General features: G+C 51.8%; 8 protein-coding genes across 8 annotated transcripts; 4 read left to right on the plus strand and 4 right to left on the minus strand.

The window, feature by feature from the left end:
- Positions 1-457: 457 nt before the first annotated feature.
- On the minus strand, positions 458-3,789 carry A1O1_03038 (DNA repair and recombination protein RAD54 and RAD54-like protein; the record flags this gene model as incomplete). Its single annotated transcript, XM_007723946.1, has 7 exons — positions 458-1,004; positions 1,088-1,268; positions 1,350-2,484; positions 2,539-3,216; positions 3,270-3,440; positions 3,503-3,665; positions 3,722-3,789. 7 exons carry the CDS (start codon positions 3,787-3,789, stop codon positions 458-460), a joined length of 2,943 nt encoding a protein of 980 aa, XP_007722136.1.
- Positions 3,790-4,469: 680 nt separating this feature from the next.
- A1O1_03039 (DNA repair protein rhp54) lies at positions 4,470-6,914 on the minus strand (the record flags this gene model as incomplete). Its single annotated transcript, XM_007723947.1, has 1 exon — positions 4,470-6,914. The coding sequence occupies one exon, from the start codon at positions 6,912-6,914 to the stop codon at positions 4,470-4,472; it is 2,445 nt and encodes an 814-aa protein (XP_007722137.1).
- Positions 6,915-7,367: 453 nt separating this feature from the next.
- On the plus strand, positions 7,368-8,312 carry A1O1_03040 (uncharacterized protein; the record flags this gene model as incomplete). The annotated part of the gene is made up of 2 exons (XM_007723948.1): positions 7,368-8,216; positions 8,265-8,312. The coding sequence occupies 2 exons, from the start codon at positions 7,368-7,370 to the stop codon at positions 8,310-8,312; spliced, it is 897 nt and encodes a 298-aa protein (XP_007722138.1).
- A 199-nt stretch (positions 8,313-8,511) lies between these two features.
- On the minus strand, positions 8,512-8,953 carry A1O1_03041 (uncharacterized protein; the record flags this gene model as incomplete). The annotated part of the gene is made up of 2 exons (XM_007723949.1): positions 8,512-8,626; positions 8,679-8,953. The coding sequence occupies 2 exons, from the start codon at positions 8,951-8,953 to the stop codon at positions 8,512-8,514; spliced, it is 390 nt and encodes a 129-aa protein (XP_007722139.1).
- Positions 8,954-10,815: 1,862 nt separating this feature from the next.
- Positions 10,816-13,114, plus strand: A1O1_03042 (aconitate hydratase, mitochondrial; the record flags this gene model as incomplete). Its single annotated transcript, XM_007723950.1, has 3 exons — positions 10,816-11,410; positions 11,461-11,583; positions 11,631-13,114. The coding sequence occupies 3 exons, from the start codon at positions 10,816-10,818 to the stop codon at positions 13,112-13,114; spliced, it is 2,202 nt and encodes a 733-aa protein (XP_007722140.1).
- Positions 13,115-14,903: 1,789 nt separating this feature from the next.
- On the plus strand, positions 14,904-15,845 carry A1O1_03043 (uncharacterized protein; the record flags this gene model as incomplete). Its single annotated transcript, XM_007723951.1, has 1 exon — positions 14,904-15,845. The coding sequence occupies one exon, from the start codon at positions 14,904-14,906 to the stop codon at positions 15,843-15,845; it is 942 nt and encodes a 313-aa protein (XP_007722141.1).
- A 347-nt stretch (positions 15,846-16,192) lies between these two features.
- A1O1_03044 (uncharacterized protein) lies at positions 16,193-17,796 on the minus strand (the record flags this gene model as incomplete). The annotated part of the gene is made up of 2 exons (XM_007723952.1): positions 16,193-17,127; positions 17,274-17,796. The coding sequence occupies 2 exons, from the start codon at positions 17,794-17,796 to the stop codon at positions 16,193-16,195; spliced, it is 1,458 nt and encodes a 485-aa protein (XP_007722142.1).
- A 2,502-nt stretch (positions 17,797-20,298) lies between these two features.
- Positions 20,299-20,908, plus strand: A1O1_03045 (uncharacterized protein; the record flags this gene model as incomplete). The annotated part of the gene is made up of 3 exons (XM_007723953.1): positions 20,299-20,409; positions 20,462-20,785; positions 20,846-20,908. 3 exons carry the CDS (start codon positions 20,299-20,301, stop codon positions 20,906-20,908), a joined length of 498 nt encoding a protein of 165 aa, XP_007722143.1.
- Positions 20,909-20,959: the final 51 nt, after the last annotated feature.

Raw genomic sequence — 20,959 nt, forward strand, 5'->3', positions numbered from 1 at the left:
TAGAGCATAGAGCATAGAGCATAGAGCATAGAGCATAGAGCATAGAGCATAGAGCATAGAGCATAGAGCATAGAGCATAGAGCATAGAGCATAGATGTAGCACTCTCACATCAAACCCATACTTAGTAGTGCCTATGAGATCGTATGCTCATGCTGCCATGTTCCTTGTTTTTTTCTGGGTCATAGTATCAACAGCAGTACCAATACACGCTGCCGCTGAACTCTACCTGAAGATACCGGACCTATGCATCTGGAGCCACGAGTGCTATCAACACAAGTCGACGACCAACTCTGGACCGACACCCTGAAAACAAACCTCTTGACCGAGTTCTAGTAAGAACACCCTCGCCCCCCCGATCCGAGAGCCACCACCCCGTCCTCTCGTCCTCAACGGCACTGCCAAAGAATAGTCATACCCCTTGTCCTTTTGTGTCAGAAAGCTCCCTTCCCTTCCCATTCATTTCTTCGGCCGGTCTCGATCTCGATTGCTGCCGGCTCGAGCAATGCCACTAGCAAACTTGCCAAATCCCCCAGCCAGACTGTGTCCGCGCTTATGCGACCCAGCCCTGTCTCCCGTCGGGACCGTCAACCCACCACCACCACCTGAACCTCCAGCCTTGCCGAACCCCGACCCGACGCCGGAAGACGAAGCGACCATGCTCAACGGCCTTAAGCCGCTTGTGCCACCTCTGGACGTGACCATTCCTTTCCCTTCGACGTCGTCACGAAGACTGGCGCGGCTGGATCGACCGTCGACGCCACCGTCGTCGAGCAGATGTCTGGCTCCCGCGCTGCCGCTCCCTCCAGGGAACCCGCCGTCCAGATCCGCGCCGCGGAGGAGACGTTGGTTGCGCCGCCGTGCCTTTTCCTGAGTCTGTTTGAACTTCTCGAGCAGTTCGGGCCATTTGATCTCGTTGCCGGCGTCGCGGCTGCGGTTGAGTCGACCTGTCACGGAAGACGTGGATGCTGATGGTATGTTCGACGATGTCATGCCCGATACGACCCTAGTAGCAAAGCAAAGAAATGGTAAGTATGTTGTTTGGAGATCAATAGATAGATATGGAGTGCAGGGGTTCACTTCACTTACGACGATCGTGTCGTTGTGGGCATCGACGCTGGGGTGTGGAGCAATCCTATTGCCGAGACGCTGTTGAGCCGGTTCTTCAACGCGCCAAACGCTGACGACTGGGGCAGAAGCATCAACAGCCCATACAAGCATTTATACAGGTATGGGTAGCGGTCGGGTTCGAGCAGTTGGAGTCGAAGGTCTGTTTGCATTGTTAGTCTGTTGATATTTCGTGTTTCCCTCACGCCGCATTGGAAGATATATAATGGTAGCAGGCACTCACATGTAAAGACTGGACTTTCGAGAAGTTGCACCAGCTTGTCGATCTGGATGAGCATGTCGACCGTCATTTCCAGATCCGCAAATATCTGCAACAGGTTGTAGGCTTGTTCGTAGGCTTGCGCTAGTAGACACAACGAGAACGTGGCGACGGCGTTGTGACACCAAGCACGAAACAGGGCCACGAAGAACATCTGGCCGTCCTTGCTGTCGGGACTTCGCAGTCTCTTTCTCAACTCGGCCAGCTCTGGTGCCGTGATCAGGTTGTTGTTCAAGTTTTGCACCATGATACTGGCAAACTCGATATCCTCGTCTTTCTCGATACAGTCGGCCAGTGTCCGGTAGATCCGCTCCGGCTGCAGATTCAGACACAATTGACGAATAATCAGGTTGCCTCTGATTTCGAGGAGTTTCCTGTCTGTCGAAAACAGCTGCAGTAGAGCCACCATGAACGAGGTGAAATATCCGTCTTCGCTGTTCTTGGAGATCTGCGACAGAAGCTGCAAGTCTCGTGTCACGACCGCTTCGGCCGGGTCGGACAGAGTCTTCAGCAGAGCAGGGAACGTCCCGTCGTGGAAAGCGAGCACCTTTTTGGGCGCTTTCCTGTGAAGCATGATCAACCAGCTCAACGCCGCCACCCTCGTCTCCTCGTGTTCGTTCAGAAACTGCAAAGTCAACGCATTGACTGCAGCCGCATAGTCCAGATCAGCCACTGGCTTCTCGGATGATTCCGCAGGAGAATGGGCGGTCGTGTCTGCGAAGGATGACTCCTGTTCAGCGGAAGAACCAGCAGCGGCTTCATCCTGACCTGACGATTGACCCGGTACGCCTTTCGAAGTCACTTCCGACTGCCTTCTATCTGCACCTTCAGCATCCCGTGCGGACGAGACTGAAAGGCTGCTGGGTGCCCGTGCACTGGCCTCCTCTGTAGCAACTTCGTCCTGAAACGAGACAATGTAATCCATCAGCGATCGATTGACCTTACTGGCAGTCGTGCGGACTTGCTCGGACTGCGCCGAAAGCGCTGGCAACACGCAAGACAGGAGCCTTGGAACGAACTGGAGGATATCCTCGGGGCTGATTTCGAAGAAGCTGTCGATCCACCGAAGCGCCACGATTCCAATCTCCTCCTCCTTTTGCTTCGACAATCCTTCCAATCGCAGGTTAGGCGCGGACTCTTTACTGGACGAGACATCCACAAATTTGAGCAGGATGTCGAGGATCTTGGCGTAGTCGACTTGGACGTCCTGACCCGGTATCCAATCACCGCCATTCTCTTCCAGTTCCGCCGAGTCTTCTTGGGCAGTGCTCGACTCCGAATCCTCGATGGCATTGTCGGCCAAAACACTGTTACCATCACTTCCGCGGGCTGTACCACTGCCCGCTTGGCTATCAGAAGCAGGTTTGGGGCGACTGGCTCGGCTCCTGCGGCTCTCGGCGATCCCCCTCTTGATCTTGGCAATCTGCTTGATCTCGCTGAGGAAGCGTTCTAGCAGACCTTGCGTTGCCACATAGACATCACGGTTTGGATCCCCAAGAAATTTGAACAGTCCCTCCAGGAACGATGGAAGATAGTGTACGAGTTCCAGGTCCGGAATGGTGTCAAGAAGAGTAAGCCATGAAACCAGGAAAGTCCGGGTGAACGGGTTAAGAACATGAATACGTTCTTCCAGTAGAGGAATGAACTTTTCAAGGGAGAAGGTGGTGGGATAGTCGGCACTGTCCCTGTCAGAGCCAGTAGGCTCACCATTCTCATCGGTGTAGTTCAACACCGAGACATAAGAAGATGCTGATTCGGCAACAATGTCTTTGATGAGACGGTCCAGGAGCTCGGCGCCATTTTTGACAGACAGTTCGGAGTCGGCAGCAAGCTGGAGATATCTCCCGTCAGCACCTAACTCTCCTTTACACATCAATGTCGTACCTTGCATAATGCGTCAAAGATGTCGTTGAAGAAGACTAGAATCTCGCCCTTTGCCACTTTGGCAATGTTGTACATGGCTTCGCAGGCATAGTATCGCACTCGAGCGTCCTGATCTGTAAAGCATGCCAGAACTGGTGGAACAATTTCTTGCAAGTAGCGGGCGACTTCGTCCTATAGGAAAGGCTTTGTCAGACCTTCAGCCTCGCTGTATTGGACATACAAACATGGCTTACCGAACCCAGCGCAATAGCCGCCGCGGCCAGTCCGATCAACCCTCCATTACGGGCATGTGGCAGATGGACAGCATAAGCGTAATCATGGCATAACTGGTCGATACTTTTGCGAATCTTCTCGTGATCTTTGGCGGCGAGGGCTTCCCTGATCATACGCTCGAGCCTAAAGCAGTTTGGTCAGTAGGGCCTGCCAACTATCTGACGGACATTTGAGCGTACTCAAGGGCACCTTGCTTCCGCTTGTCGTAGAGCTTGTCCGTAAGCAATCGCTGTACTGAAGGGTCCATGACGGCGAGGTCTTGATTGATTCCAACGAGTTCGCAGGACCATCATTGGTGAAAGGGCACAGACGCAGCTGTCAGTCTCGCTTGCGCTGGTCAGACGTTTGCATGCTTCCAAACGCTCATGAAAGTCGGGACGAACTCTACAGATGGAGTCGGGAGAGCAATGAATGCAGAAGGAAGATGACCTTTTGAGTAGCTTCCTATAGAAGGACAACAATCGCGTGTCGAGCCAAACTCTCGTCCAAGGATGAAGTCGTTTCTAACCACGTCAACGACCACTTTGGGAAGTGTTATACGCCGCTTTAACATCGGCGGGTGACGCCATTGGCCAGAGCTCGACGACAACGAACATATCCACGTGGTTATCTGCTGTCCATTCATCACGCAATCATATATTACAGCAATCTGTGAGAATTTATTATAGACACGAACTGCAGCTCTTCTCATTGAGATGCCAGCCTGACGTGTACCGTCGTCTCGGACCAGCGACCGGGTAGTGTGGCCATTTCTATCCCGATGTTCGTTCCAACCCAACTTGGTACCGTCTCAGAGAAAATCAATCACGGTGCTTTCTCTCACAAACCCCCCTCCCCTTCTCTCGCACCCTTATCAAGCTGATGCGTCCGTTGATGTGGACCCCACACGTTCATTCTAACGCATGCCCTTGCTCGTCTTGCCATCATTTAGTGGCTGATATATTGAAAGACCGCGCTGACAGCATCTTCCGATGCTTCTTGTCGTAGAAGAAGATCTTGGATCTTCCCCAATGGTCCCTTCTCTCCATTGTTGACAAAGTGGTTCCATGAACTCGTGTCACCATACAGCATCGCTGGGGCTTTGATTTGTTGTGTCCCATCCGGTTTACATCGTTTGCATTTGAATGTGTCATGAGTGTCACTTGTTGTGTCTGGCTTGAACTGAAACAATTCACGCAGGGAGTCGAGAGTGAAGTGTCGCTCCACATCCTCGGCCGAGTCGACCACAGTTGAAGAGAGCGCCTGTTTATGTGACTGGCGCTGGAATATCTTCTCTTCAATCGTTCCAGTACCCATGAAGCGGTAAACGAAACAATCTTTCTTTTGGCCATCCCGCCATACACGAGCAAGGGCCTGTTGGTCAGCAGCTGGATTCCAATCTGGGTCGAAGAGAACAAGGCGATTGGCACCAATCAGGTTGATACCACAGCCGCCCGCTTTGCTGCTCAGTAAGAACACAAACTCCTCGCCATTGGGGTCATTGAATTTATCCACCAATTTCTGACGCTTGTTGACATTCATGGTACCGTCCAGCCGGAGACAGCCGTAACTGCGTGACCGACATAGTCGTTCAAAGACGTCCAGAGTTTGAGTGTAATTGCTAATGAGCACAATCTTATCATTTGTGTCTTGTCGTATGCGTGCAAGCATGCGTTCAAGCACGGCAAACTTCCCAGAATACCAGGACCTCACATCCCGATCTCGACCCCTGGCTTCTCTCGGGACATAATCATCAGGCCAAAACTTCTCGCTCCCGGGAAGATCTTTGTCAAGATCGACGAGATCGGGATGGTTACACAGTTTCTTCAAGATACCAATCGCTTTCAGCGGTTGGCTACCTTTGCCTCTCAGGAGGCTTTTGATGTCAGGGCTCTGAAGGAAATGGTTGTATAGATCCTTCTGGAACGGAGCCAGGTTGCAAAACACAACGTGCTCGTATTTGACCGGCAGGTACTTGGACAAGATGTCGTTGGTTCTTCGAATGATGAACTTTTTGACAAGAAATCCCAATTCAGCATTGGCCTTTTCGCCCTTTTCCTTGTCAAGGTCGGAACCGGCAGCGTCACGACCTCGAAGGATGGGCAGCTCAAAGTGCTTGCGAAAATCGGCTTTTGTACCCAAGTAACCCGGGTTTGCAAAGTCGAGTAAAGCGTAGTACTCGCTCAGGTCATTCTGTATGGGGGTGCCAGAGAGAATGACTCTGCGATCAACGTTCAGGCCAGTCAATGCCATGTACGTCCCACTTTCGGCATTCTTCAATCGATGGCCCTCGTCGCATAACATAAGACCGATCTTGACATCCTTGAGTTCATCAATGTTCAACCTCAAGGACTCATACGACACAATCAAGACCGGACGAGCTACCGACCTCCCACTGGCCATCGCCCATTGCTTGAGCTGCATGGTGAGCTCTTCTTTCGTGGCTTTCCCGTCGATGGCAAAAGGGGTAATGGCACCCTCACCCAGCCATTTGACAAGCTCATTCGCCCAGTTCTTCACCAAACTCGCCGGACACGCAATGACACATTTTTGGATGGTGGACTTGCCCGCTTCAGGAGACTGTTTGAGTAAGGTCCACATGAGGGTAATGCATTGCAGAGTCTTTCCCAATCCCATCTCGTCAGCCATAATGCATCCTTTGGCCTTCTCATCGACTAGGCCGGTTGTACATCTGTACAAGAATTTCACTCCTTCGACTTGATGAGGTCGTAGCACTTTGGCCAGTCGTGGATCAATCACAACCGGCACTTTCGGTCTCTCGCCTTCAACTTGCTTCTTGATTCCCAGTATCTCGGCCAGACTTTTGTGCATGAGTGGTGTATCAATTTTTGGTTTTTCTTCTTTGTTTGCATCTGCGGGCTGGCCTTCAGGCTTCTCATCGATTGTAGGATCGTAGAGAACAATTGAGAACTCTCCACTGGGGTCGTGTAACGGTTTGTTGACAAATGTTGCGCCTCGTCGCATACCCAAGGTAGGGGCTGGCCGTGAAGGGTCGCATGCATTCTTGTTGATCAGAGGTATGGAGAATCTTGCTCGAAAAGTGGTCTCCGTATCCTTGACTTTGAACTTCGGGAATCGATCCTTAAGCGATACGCCCTCGCCATCGCCATCGAGACTGTATCCCCCACTCTTATCATCCTGGCCTCCAGCGGCCTCGGCATAGTTCACCTTTCTTCGCTTTCGGGTTGGCTCGCCATTGGACTTGCGAGCATTAGCTGATCCAGGACATTTGAACGGTTTGGTGAGACGGTCGAGTGCTGCTGGAGAATTGGCAGTCAAGCGTGCAGCTTTCGTAGGAGGTATGTTTTCCTTGTCTTGCTCCAGCGCAAGGATCTTGCTACGTATCCTGAATGAGACGTTAGTACGGATCATTCCCTATTCTACGTCAACATACATGATGATGGTTGTGCAGAGGGAAGAAGAAAGCAAAGGCTGTCTAAGCCTTGTATGGGCCTGAAGAGTTGTGGAACAGAGCGACTTTCAATCAACAAGCCTTGTTGAGGCAAGCCCTGAAGAGCGACACGGACGCGCTTGAAGGACGCGTCGGCAATACGCGAGGTCACGTGTTAGTGATGTTTCCCCGAGCGGCGTTTTCTCGCGCCCACATCAACGACGCGAGTGTAATTGAATGACCCTTCTCCAGACCCTCAATCCAAATCATTCATAGTTGATTGGTGTTTCAGCGGCGCAGACCCTTACTTCGGAAAGGGCATCACCAGCATCCTTTCGACTTGGTGCTGGCAGACGGGCGGCCTGCAAAATGAGATAACAAGATTGACGGACTTCTGTTGTGTTGCGGGCAGGGGAGACTCTTTCGACTCCAGGATGTCTGCGGACTTCTGGGCCAGCTATCTCTCTGGCGCCATAGGGATTCTGATTGGGAACCGCCTAGATGTTGTGAAAGTTCGAGCTCAGACAAGCAATGCTGGTGTTCCGTCATCTGGTGCTCCAGAACCAAGCACTCGAGGTCACAAATTCACAGCATTGTTTAGAGGTGCAGCCGCTCCCATCCTCGGCTATGGTGCATTGAATTCCATTCTTTTCATGTCTTTCAACAGGTCCTTGAAGCTTTTGGATCCCAGTATCTTCGACTATACAAAACTGGCCGGAGTGGACCTTGGAAAAATATGGATAGCTGGAGCAGTTGGAGGATTTGCTACGTTTGTTGTGTCGGCACCCTCTGAACTTATCAAGTGCAGGACTCAGCTTGTCGTTGATGGGCAGGGTTCCTCATATGCTGTGTTCAAGGACATCTGGAGAAGGGGCGGAATCCGAGGGCTTTATTATGGAGGCACCATAACGAGTCTTCGCGATGCATTTGGCTATGGCTGGTATTTCTGGTCATACGAGCTAAGCAAGAGACTCTTTCTATCGAGACAGCCAGACCCTTTCTCTTCGCCTTCTGCCGCCGATGTGTTGATCAGCGGAGGGATTGCGGGAGTCGTCACTTGGGTGTCCATCTATCCCTTGGACGTCGTCAAGACCCGACTCCAGACGCAACCTTCGGTGTACCTCGAAAGCCAGAGGTTACTTCCAGGCGCAGCAATAGCTGCTCGTTATGATCAGACATCCGTGGGTGTGGCGCGTGAGATCTGGCAAAGCGCTGGCCTCCGTGGCTTCTACCGCGGGTTAGGCGTGTGTAGTGTCCGAGCATTCATCGTGAACGCTGTCCAGGTGGGTGATATAACTCCTCGACGGCGACTGGTGGCTGACATGAGACAGTGGTATGTGTATGAAACCATCATGGCCTTGCTGCGTAATCCGCAATGATGTTCAATGGAGGGTTGGCAAAGTGCGCGACCGATCTCAACCACGGACTTCCATGATCACTCCCATAGAGTACAGACTCTTGTGCTTCTTTTGCGGCGATCCGTCTGTCGCGTCTGTAATCGAGCATATACAGACAGTGTGGTTGGTCTGTTGCACTCCGGCACGAGGCCTTCTGGTGTTATATTGAACAAGAGATGGTTCATACGTCTTCCATGGCTTCGGTGTTTCGCTCTCGAAGGCCGTTATCTGTGCCCAAGCCCACAGCTGCCTCTGCGAGTTTTTGAGAATGTGCCTCTTCCTTAAGCATCCGGACACTAGTGCACATGTCAGAAATTCATTCCCAACGAACGAAATGAATTGATCTACCGTCTCTTGTGTATCTTGCCTCTCCGATGCTCGTTGAGATTATGACTGTCTGAGAAATACTTTGCACATTCGATGCAATAGAATGCGCCCAGTCCGGGCAAATCTTCAGCGGCTTTGGAACTTTTGTGTTGGGAGAGATGCCGGGGGGATTTTAGATCAGCCTTGACTTGATCAAGGTCACTGCGAGCGGTGTCAGTATATCGTGTGCTTGTTTTTGTAGACAAATGAACCAACCGGGTGCGACGTTTCGTCTTGCTACGTCTGATGCTGCCCATGATGGAAATCCGAGGAATGTCCTTGAGCGCAGATGAGTATCTCGGGACTGGAATCTTATCTGGCGAAAAAGGTCAGGGAAAATGCGGATTGTGTCTGCAAGGCTTTGGGTTTAGTGGGACCTGATGTTTTGCGGTGCAGCGCGGTGGGCCGAAATCTCGGGGGTGACTTCAGGTCTGCTTGCCATGGCACGGCTGCAACCGGCATTCGCACCCCATTCGCACGCTCCGGAGTGCCGTACACGTCCAATGAGAATCATGGCTCAGAATAATAATACGAGCTCAAATCACCGAGGGCGAATTTGCCGGGTTGTGGAGGCAATCTTTGAGTCTGACCGTGGTTTGCGGGTGGATTTTGCAGGCTGCAGCCACAATGTGGCCAGGTCAGACACGCATTTAATTCAGAGCTGCCACTCGGACGGCGGGAGATACAAAGCACGCGAGGGGAGGTGCCCTCACGAAGGCATTTACCATGTGTATACTCTGTACGTACTTGGTATGCGAGCAGATACCTACCTTAAGGGGTAGGATTGCACTGATTGCTGCCATGTTGTTTGCGTCACTGCTTGGAGAACATCCCTGACAGGGTGCATGAGGCAAGGGGATTATTGCATCAACTCACATCTGTTGCGCGCATCAGCTACGCTACATTGTAGATGGAAGATCGTAGGTTATTCCATCAATCGATGAGGAGTTGAATGGAGGGAGTAATTGTGTCTGCGCTGATTGGCTGGACGAGGAGGTCTGCAGGCCAGAAAGAAAAAATGAGGCATTTGCTCGGCTTTGGGGCCTGGGAGTGGGAACTTGGGCTCGCATTGCCTAGGTAGCGTGGTAGAAACACAGCTAGCAGCCTGGCACCTGGCATGCTTGGGGGCGACATGCCGACAGCAGCTCGGGGCGTGGTGGAGATCCGAGCTGTGTGTGTTTGTAGGTACTTGTATAAATCTTTTGCGACCCCCAGATCCGAAACCTGCACTGCATTTGCACGGTACGACTGTCGTTATTGTATACCGACTGTAAATCTGTGTGTGCGCAGGCGACGATAGGGAATAGAGCGACGTGGAAGAGTAGCCAGCCAGAGGTTACTACTACCGTACCTACGAGGTACCTTACCCGGCACAGTTATTGTACCAGTACGCACCTTAGTTATTCGTGGCCATTCACAGGTTGACGTCTTCCAAGGCTTATCGTGCTCCTCATCGAAGCCGCACCCTCTCCAGAAAGAGCTTCCTCCCTCCCTCCGACCATCCATTCCTCCACGCAGACCGACATCACACCTTTCTGTCGCCATTTCCTCCCACTCTCCACTCTACTGCTGGCATTTTTGCACTTTCGCCGAGCTTGATTGTTCTTGCTGCATTGTCTGCTAGAGCTCAAGCATCGTCGCAACAATGATGTCCACACGGCCTCTGGGCCGCCTGGCCTCGCGCCTGGTAAGTTTCCTTGCAGTCTACCTTCAGCGTGCTCGGGACTACCGTGCAGTAAGAGGCTGCACGGCCTCAACAACCGGCACTGCTTTGCTGCTGAAACCAAGATCTTTGACTAACTTGTTGTCTTTCACCAGGGCTCAAACGTAGGAACCGTCAGTCCCTCTTCCGTCTTCCGTCCGCTCTTCAGCCGACCGCCAACAACAAGCTAACGGTTTATACAGAACCTGCGGATGTCGAGAATGGGATATGCTACTGTCTCAGATGACCCTTTGAGCAAAAATAAGTGATACATCTGAATATCTCTCTGACATAATTTCCTAACATCCGGATACAGGTCGAGATGACGAACTGGGAAACCGGCCACTACATCAACTACAAGTATGTTTCATCGCCGAGTCCTGCAACCGACCGACATTCTGACCCTTTAACAGGAAGATGTCCGAGAACCTGGCAATCGTTCGAAGCCGACTGAATCGGCCTCTCACATATGGTGAAAAGATCCTGTATTCACATCTGGATGACCCGCACAACCAAGATATCGAACGAGGAGTCTCCTATCTCAAGCTTCGACCTGACAGAGTGGCATGTCAAGATGCTACTGCCCAGATGGCTATTCTTCAGTTCATGTCGGCTGGCATGCCGTCCGTTGCTACCCCGACCACCGTTCACTGTGATCACTTGATTGAGGCACAGATTGGCGGAGACAAGGATTTGGAACGAGCAAAGGACATCAACAAAGAAGTGTATGACTTCCTGTCTAGCGCTTGCGCAAAGTACAACATTGGCTTCTGGAGGCCCGGCTCCGGTATCATCCATCAAATTATTCTGGAGAACTATGCCTTCCCTGGTGGTTTGATGATTGGAACCGACTCCCACACCCCGAATGCCGGTGGTCTCGGTATGGCAGCTATTGGTGTCGGCGGTGCTGATGCCGTTGATGTCATGGCGAATCTGCCATGGGAATTGAAGGCACCCAAGTACATTGGTGTCAAGTTGACTGGTGAAATGTCCGGCTGGACTGCTCCCAAGGGTAAGAGAAATCTTCCTATCTTCGTCCTCAATGCTAATGGCGTCCACTAGATATCATTCTCAAGGTCGCTGGTATACTTACAGTGAAGGGCGGCACTGGGGCTATCGTCGAGTATCATGGTCCTGGAGTCAACTCGATTTCCTGCACTGGCATGGGCACCATATGCAACATGGGTCTGAGTGATCTCCCCGTTTGTCTGTTACCAAGCTAATTGTCGTAGGTGCTGAGATTGGTGCGACGACCTCCCTATTCCCATTCAACGATCGCATGTATGACTACCTGGCGGCTACCAAGCGCAAGCATATTGGTGACTTTGCGCGTTCCTACGCTCATGAACTCCGTGAGGACGAGGGAGCCGAGTACGACCAACTGATTGAACTCAATTTGAGCGAACTGGAACCTCACATCAACGGACCATTCACCCCGGATTTGGCTACACCAATCTCGAAGTTCAAAGATGCGGTAAAGGAGAACAAGTGGCCCGAGGAGTTGAAAGTTGGGCTCATCGGTTCTTGCACAAATTCATCCTATGAGGACATGTCCCGCGCCGCTTCGATTGCTCAGGATGCTATGGAGCATGGCGTGAAGGCCAAGTCCCTCTTCACCGTCACTCCTGGCTCTGAACAAATCCGTGCTACGATTGAACGCGATGGTCAACTGAAGACGCTTGAGGAATTCGGAGGCATTATCCTGGCCAACGCATGCGGTCCATGTATCGGTCAATGGGATCGAAAAGACGTCAAGAAGGGCGAGCCCAACTCGATCCTTTCCTCCTACAACCGTAACTTCACCGGCCGAAACGACGCAAACCCCGCCACCCACTCCTTCGTCACGTCCCCCGACTTGGTGGTGGCCTTGACCATTGCCGGAGATCTCAAATTCAACCCGCTCACTGATACCTTGAAGGACAAGGACGGCAACGACTTCAAGCTCAAGCCACCAACTGGCGATGGTCTGCCCAAGTCTGGTTACGACCCCGGCCGTGACACCTACCAAGCACCACCGGAAGTCCGTTCAGAGGTGGAGGTCAAGGTGTCTCCCACGTCCGATCGTCTTCAAGTGCTGAAGCCTTTTGACCCTTGGGATGGAAAGGACCAGATGAACCTTCCTATTCTGATTAAGACCAAGGGCAAGACGACCACTGATCATATCTCCATGGCTGGTCCCTGGCTCAAATACCGTGGTCATCTTGACAACATCTCCAACAACATGCTGATCGGCGCCATCAATGCTGAGAACGGCGAGGCAAACAAGGTCAAGAACCAAGTGACTGGCAAATATGACTCTGTCCCCAACACTGCCCGTGAATACAAGAAGAACGGCATCAAATGGGTTGTCGTCGGTGACTGGAACTACGGTGAAGGTTCATCCCGAGAACACGCTGCTCTCGAACCCCGACATCTTGGTGGTCTTGCCATCATTACCCGAAGCTTTGCCCGTATCCACGAGACCAACTTGAAGAAGCAAGGAATGTTGCCACTGACTTTTGCCAACCCTGAGGATTATGACAAGATTAACCCGGATGACCGAGTCGACCTTCTCTGCACTCAACTGGAGCCTGGCAAGCCGATCACCATGGTTGTGCATCCTAAGGAAGGGAAGCCTTGGGAATGCCAATTGACGCACACGTTCAACGAGGGACAACTCGAATGGTTCAAGAATGGCAGTGCGCTGAACACGATGGCCAAGGCGCACGCACACTAAGTCAAAGGATGGGATTTGGCACGTTCTAGCGGGGGAGCGTGTAATTTGTGTATACAGTGTGATACCACACCGGGATCGATCCTACCATGCCGGAAGCTCAAGACCTTCCGAAGAGAGGTATGGGGATGGCACGATTCGAGACCAGAAATCAAGCTCGTCACGGGTTGGGGGATGGTGGTGGATTGAGGACATGATGTTACATAGGTACTTTTTTCGTGAGAATACCACATGCGCTCTGTTTGTTTCTTAATACCTATTTACGTACGTATATGCGCGGTTCTGTTCCACCTACGAGCCTGTGTTATCAACGATATTGTTTCTTCCTTCGAATGCTCGATGACTGGAGCTGGCAACCGATCCCAACCTCGGACGGTGAATAGAGGAATCGAGGATGGAGGTTGGAGAAGGAGAAGGTTACCCGGAGCCTTCTGGACCTCGGTATATCACTTTAATCAGGACATACTGTGACGCGGGCATCTTGATATCATGCTTGTCCCTTGGAGACACACGATTGCGACACCGATCTACCGAATTGTGAAATGCGCTGTATCTTTTCATCACAGCTAACGGACGCAGGAGTAAATCTTCGAGAGTGAGCGCAGTCTTAGGGCCGATAACATTCTTGGGGGACTATATTCGGGTGTGGGGGAGGACTCGAGTGACCACCTACCTTCTTTCCCTGAGAGAGAGTGAGAGATTACAGCTTTCGAAGACAGTCAACGCTGTCGAGGTGATCCTACGAGAGGATCGGTGTTCAAGGACGGACGATATATTCACTCCTGGGAGGGGATCCAGGCCAGCTAGCAGCTCATCCTGTCATCGCACAGCCTGGTGTGCTCTCTTCTCTCTTCTCTCTTCTCTGTCTGTTGTTCAATACATACTCTCATCGAGTCGATTCGATTCGATTCTCTCATCACTTGTCGAATACGCAAGCTGGCTATTCGTGGAGCGTCTATCAACTCAAGTCGGGGTGTCTGTCACCATCGCCCGACCAGTGAGTGACTGGCATTGGGGAATTCGGTATATGCGCCTTACCCTCTGCCTGCTGAACAGCCTCAGCTCGGGCTTGAAGAACGAGATACGGAAACAAAAGAGGATGGCTCAAAGTTTGCCGCAACTTCCCCCTTGGGAACAGGTGAGCACCAATATCATACGGATCTTGGGCGGGAATCCTAGCAAGGTACGTTATGTTAGACCTCTACTTGGATTTGTCGCTTGCTTGGTCTCGTTGCGGTTGCGGTCTCGTTACTATCATATTTCCGGAAACAAAAAAGAGAGAAGAGAACGGGTCGAGTATTCTCCTGAGACTGATCGTTGTTTACTCCGTACCGCTCGCACCTGGGACAGTCAAGCAACGCAAGAATGGAGAGCCATCCGTGCGAAAGGGTCCTACAATCCTCAAGGCTGAAGGATGAAGGTTGAACGAGGGACAATTTCCAAACCATTCTATCCCACACCAAATCCCTCCTTTTCTTCCCTTCATTGACATACTGAGTCGCCCACCGCAGTCTACAGCATATGAGACTATTGTGTTCCCTTCACAGAGACAGGAGACTTGAATACTGATCCTTCTCTAATCTTCCAGTTCACCCTCCAAGGCACAAACACCTACCTTCTCGGCCGTGGCCCCCGCCGTCTCCTCATTGACACAGCCCAAGGCGAAACCGCCTGGATCGACACCCTACACGACGTCCTACGCACACAATCACCCCCTGCAACCGTCTCCACATGTCTCCTGACACACTGGCACCATGACCATCTCGGCGGAGTCAAAGACCTCGAAACTCTAATGCAGTCTCAAGAGACAACCACCACCAATTCATCCAAACAGGAACCCAATCTCAAAGTATACAAGAACCAGCCAACCCTGAACCCCGACGGCCTGATCGATCCTGACCGCGTGCTTGACATCACAGACGGTCATCGGTTCCGCGCGTTGAGCAGCGACACGGACCAGAAACTTGATACTAACACTGATATTGATATTGATGTTGATAATGAAATCGATATCGAAATCCAAGCAATCCAAACCCCGGGCCATGCTAAAGACCACATGTCATTCCTCGTCACTCGGTCCTCGGACCCGCAGGAAATCGGGGCCATCTTCACGGCAGATAACGTCCTAGGTCACGGCACTGCGGTGTTTGAAGACCTGGGTGTCTATCTGGATAGTTTGGCGTTGATGAAACGACGTGTTGTGGAGAGTATTGCTGCACAAGAAGCCGTGAGCGGCCCGAACGGTGGGAATGATGCATCCGAAAACACGGATAAAACAACCAAAACCAAAAAACGCGCATACCCGGGCCACGGCGCGGTGGTGGAAGACGCAGTGGCCAAGATCGACGAGTATATCGCCCATCGACGCATGCGGGAGGAAGAAGCGCTGAATGTTTTGCGATTCGGGACGACTGGTAAGCCGGAAAAGGGGAAAGGGACAGGGACAGGGAAGGCTTCGGCCCATGACTCTATTACTCGATATGGTGATGGGGACAGCAACAGCGAAAACGAAAGTGAGGGTGATGGTGAACGTAAAAGAGATCAGAGTACTCCAGCCGGAAAGGAATGGACAAGTATCGACATGGTCAAGGTCATCTACAGACATTACCCGGAGAATCTGTACCAGCCGGCCGAACATGGGTTGTTGATGGTGCTGGAGAAGCTGAGGCGGGATGGGAAAGTGGTCAAGACGCCGGAAGGGACATGGAGGGCCAGTGAGAAGGCTATTCTTTGAGGAATGACTACTGATACTACTACTATCAACAAGCAACAAGCAGATACGATACGATACGTCTTGATCCCTGCCATTGCATTGAGGTTGCTTGGAGAAAGATCTGAGTCTGAGTCTCGAGAGGCACGGAGACAGAGAATATTCAAGATTGATTCCTGTTCTGTATGGACAAGGGACTTCATATTGGACGTCGATTATATCATGGTCAGACTACATGTCTGGCACTAAGTAAAGCAACTCGGAAGTCTCTTTGCAGTCTTAGGTATGACTGTCGCTGAATCGGATTCGGATTCATTGATAATATCCCTAGACATTCTTGAATACCTAGGTAGTTGGCTTGTTCAAACCTTTCAAATCAACCCTTTACCGCGTAAGAATGCCTCGACTCCCTCGCCCACGCCCTGTGGACTTGGTTTCGCGGCACACACGTCGGCCTCAAAGCCGAATTTGTCCCTCAAGTGATCTCTGGTCGTCGGTCCAATTGTGACAACCACAAATGTCTGACTGTGGTGCTGGTCAAGAACATAATCAGTAGCAGCCGAAGTCGAAATTGAAGTCGAAGTCGAAGTGACTGCCGACACGTTCTTGTCCCACCGACTCACAGCCGACTCTGTCAACCGGTTTGCACCATCAATGAACCCCAGGGCGTGAAGCATGGCCTCGCAGCCCTGCGGACTAAACACGACGACGACGACGAGATGGCGTCCTTCGCGCCGCGACGAAGTGATGCGCGTACTGAAATCGTCCTGAAACGAAGTCATCACGCCCGTACGGTACACTTCGACCTCGTCCACGGCAATCCGTTGCTGGGGGTCGAGTTTGCCGTCGACATCCATCAATGTTTTGGGAATGATGTCTCTTCGCTGCTCGCCTACGAGGAACAAGAGTCCTTTTTTCGGCAAAGGTGATGGTGACTCTCGTCCGGGATCTGTGGTCATGGTCGGGGTCGTGGGGATGCTCCGCTGGTCTAATTCGTTGTAATGCGACAGGATGTAGTCTGCAAGATTGGCGCCGTTGCCGGTATGTTCGCCCACCACTGAAGGTCGGAGACGCGCAAATGGTGATGACTCCGTGGTGAGGCGGGTAGATTCGTTGATCAACGTGTTCAATGCCCGTGATGTCGCTGGGCCGACTGAATATAGTGGGAAGGAGGAGTTGTTGTGATCATCGTTGTCGTCGTCGTCGTCGATATACTCTGCTTTCCGTGCGCGTTGGGCCGCCCTTTCGTAGCCATGTGTGTGTGATGCCGTTGTGTTGTCGACTTCAATTCCATTCAAGGTCATACCTGTAAAACGAATTCCTCGGTTAGCCATGATACTCTCTCTCTCCCCTTTCTTTCTCTCTCTCTCACACACATATCGCACATCAATGAAAGATGCGAGGGTTTCTTTCGCAACACCAACGGGCTGCTAGCAGGGGGACAGACCATACCGATCCCAGTTCCAAGTTCAACACCTGTCCTCGTCTCTGTAATTCTGCTTCTGTTTGTGTCTTGCAACCTATCCTCTTGTGTTTGTGTTTGTCTCTGTTTCTCTCCAGAACTATCCTCACCCAATATATTCTGTTGCGACGACCGTTCCTGCCGCTCCGTACTCTTGACCACCTCCGCCCACGCCTCGACGGCCCTCTGACTCGTAAAGATCATCCCACCGTACTTCTGGCCCAGCGAGCCCTCTTCCAGAGCCTGCTTCAAGACATCCAAACTCTCTCTGTTCGGTCGGTGTTCTAGGACTGGCACGAACTGCGGCTCGAATGAGAAAGAGACTGGACGTCCAGCCGTGCCGTTTCGATCCCACTCTTCCTCCCCAACCCCAACGCCTTCCTCCGCGGTTGTCAGCGTCGCAGCGGCATTGAGGGGTGTTGTGGAGAAATACTCTTCATAAGCGTCGTGCGGTTGTGACCGGGTTTTGAGGAGGAGGACGGGGATCGTGGATGGAGGAGGCGGTGGTGGCATTGTTTGTCACTGGTGGTGAGTGGTAACAATGGAACAAGGTGATTCTGTCGGGAGCGGGTTATCGTCGGTGAACGAACAGTCTGTTGTTATTGCCATCAGACATGGCTCCGGCGCTTTTGCGGAAGATGAACTGGAGTGTTGGTTGAGAGGCTGACAGTCAGAGGACTCGCCGTATAACTCTATAAGTAATGAAGTAGTAATGTATATCTAGGTCCCATAAAGGATTGATGTCATTTGCTTCCCCATACTCACCTACCTCTCTGATACTTGAAGGCAGCCCTGATGAGCAACCAAACCTCTACACGACGCGACTCGCTTCAATAATGTACATACCAACACTTTGTGTATCATCTCAAGTTGCTATCCTAGTATCGACTGCGATGTCGGTGTCTTTTTTGAGTCGAAACAAAAGATACTAGACACGCGACAGTCAATTGCGACAGGGTATTTTTGCCCTCTCACAACCATAAGCAACGCTGCAACAGGCAGGATACATACAGTACTGCAGGTAGCCTTGCTTTGCTTCCTTTGCATTGCTTCGAGAGACACACCCCATGTTGGCTCGGACTTGTTGAGCGAGCCTCCTCAACGCTCTGCTGATGAAGGTTACAAAAGTAGGTCTTCTATTGACTGACCTCTCTATACTATAAAACCTCTGCCACTGTTTCCCCAATGTGGCTGATCGAAGGACTCTTGTCCAAGCTGCATCCCACCCGTCTCAGTCCTATGCATCCTCCCTCTCCCTCAGCATACCAGGTGCTATATCCAGCCGCCCTGGGCAGACGGGAACACATATGGTTCCATATAATCTTCAAGGAGCATTTCCCCTATGTCTCAATTGTATACCCCAATGCAAGCCATTCCCTGGCCAGACCGGTGACGTTTTCTGTTGACGGTCTCTTCCGAGCAAAATATACTTCGTAGTAGGACGAGCTCACGGGTGGCGGTAGCGCACTGTCCGTCTCTTGACGCTGCCGCTCTGACGTCCACTCAGCTCATCTCGACTTGCACAGCCGGACAACATTTGACAGGTCACACAGCAGGAAGGAAAGAAGCAGCCTTCCACTGTGCAACAAGACAAAATGGAACACCGGACAATTCTTTTCTTTGAAATTGGTTTAGCTTCGACCTCCAGGTTTTCTTTTCCATCCGCAGGTTGAAGTGGCACACCCAGGTGGCCAGTCCAACTCTAGGCAGAGGAAAGGAAACTTCCAGAGACACAGTCCATCCTTGAAAAACATCCCCAGCTGCGTGACGGGTCAGCTGACACCCTAGGCATGAGGTGCAGACAATCATCGGCGATGAAAAGAAGAAGAAAAATCCTGGTTTGTGTGGTCTTCAATGCGTATGTTTGAACCAATGCAAGGGTGACTGGTTGGAATGGTTGAACCTGGATGATTGCTTGTTCATGGCCCGCTGCAAGGGCCAACCAGATCGATATCTCGTGTTGTTTGTCTCTTTCTCCGCGTATAGGAGTCGGCCTTTCCAAGTAGCAAACATCCAGCCCGGCGACCTCCTCGGTTTGCGCAATGACAATATTGACCAGATCATTCGACTTGCAGGTTTCGAGATTACAGAGCGGCCAGAGCAGCTCACTTGAGGCTTTGAACCCCTTCGTCGCACAACAGCCTGTCATGTTAGCCTTGGAAGGACCCATCCAACCATCCAACCATCCCATGGCGACCCGCACTGATACCCTGGCAAGTTGGTTGCTAAACGCAAGAACAGTCGACGACAATCAAAATGTGTCTTGGAAACCGAAACAACGTGGGTGATCCGTTCCTAGGCCAAAGCATGCAACTGTCTCTTTATTGAGAACACATCCCGCTACAGGCCTGCGTTCCAGCTGGTCCCGTACTGGTTGTAGCAAGCAGACTCCGGAAAATCTTGCCTTTCCACGGCTTTTTCCGCCGACATAAAGTGTTAACTCCAGGTATCTAGGACGATTCGGGATTTCCAATCTGGCCGGCACGCTTGCTCCGCTATGCAACAAGGCGACGCCTAGGGGAATATGCGGGATCATAATCGTCGTCCGGTTTGGCATCGATGCCGTCCCACACATTGGTCGGCCACGAGGTGCCCTTGCTCGTCGGTTGCGTGCATGAGTCAAACTCGCTAAGCCTGTGGTTGCGTGCAATGCACCGCACATATTTGACTTCAGGCTCGACGAAGCCGTTTCGCGGGCGAATCCCGTCTACTTCTCCTTGACGTGCAAAAGGCCCGGATTTGAAAATTGTCTTGATCAATGATGCCCAATCGAGGTGCAAGCCTTGTGCAGGTAATCGTCTTCTTTGCTAACACCCAACGCATGTGGATCGAAAGTCATGTTTGCTTCTCATCTCTCACGGCCAGAGTCGAGGCTCCCTTGCGATATATATCAGGCGCTCAAGGCAAAAGCACACTGTCAAGTCTGTGACACTCACTCGCTGTGCTCGCGCCCTCGTACCATCTTGCACATACATTTCGGGCTGTTTCATTGACTTTCTGACCTTCACCGCCTCCATGCCTCAAACACAACCTGTAGGACCGAGGGCACCAAAGGATGATTTCATGAAGGCTCTGGGATTGAGTACCACCGATCCTCGCCACGAAGGCTACTATCGGGCCATGCGAGTACGTTCAGGAACGAAAAGAGGCAATGGACCCACGCTCACCGAAGGATTAGGAGGAAGCAATCGCCATATACAGCAGACTCAACTCCGACCAAAGCAGCCTGATAGACGAAAAGCGTAATGATCATTCAACACAGCCTCCTTACTTTTGGCATCACATCCGTCAAGATCGTCGTCGGCAAGCAATCATCGACACATGGCAACAAGCAAAACCAGGCACCATTCAACGCACACTGTTCGATCGAGGCGCAACAACCGGCGAGCATGCTCCAAATTGGGTGACTCTGTGGCTGCTATACAGCGTCTTTCGATCTCGGGATATCCGCAATAATCGCAATCGGCGGGCTGGAGAAGGGGGTGGTGGCGGAGGTAAGAATGTATTGCTCTATTTCTGCTCGATATCCCAAGGCTAATGTGTCGTCTGACTTGCAGGACAGAGTTCTGGGTCCCACGATTCTGCGATTTTCGATCCCGCCAGAGACAAATACGTGCGTCGCTGACCAAGCGAATGGTGGCAATGTCTTGTTGCATGGCTGTATGCCTTCAAGGCT

This window comes from Capronia coronata (assembly GCF_000585585.1).
Source record: "Capronia coronata CBS 617.96 chromosome Unknown acBCG-supercont1.2, whole genome shotgun sequence".
NCBI lineage: Eukaryota > Fungi > Ascomycota > Eurotiomycetes > Chaetothyriales > Herpotrichiellaceae > Capronia > Capronia coronata.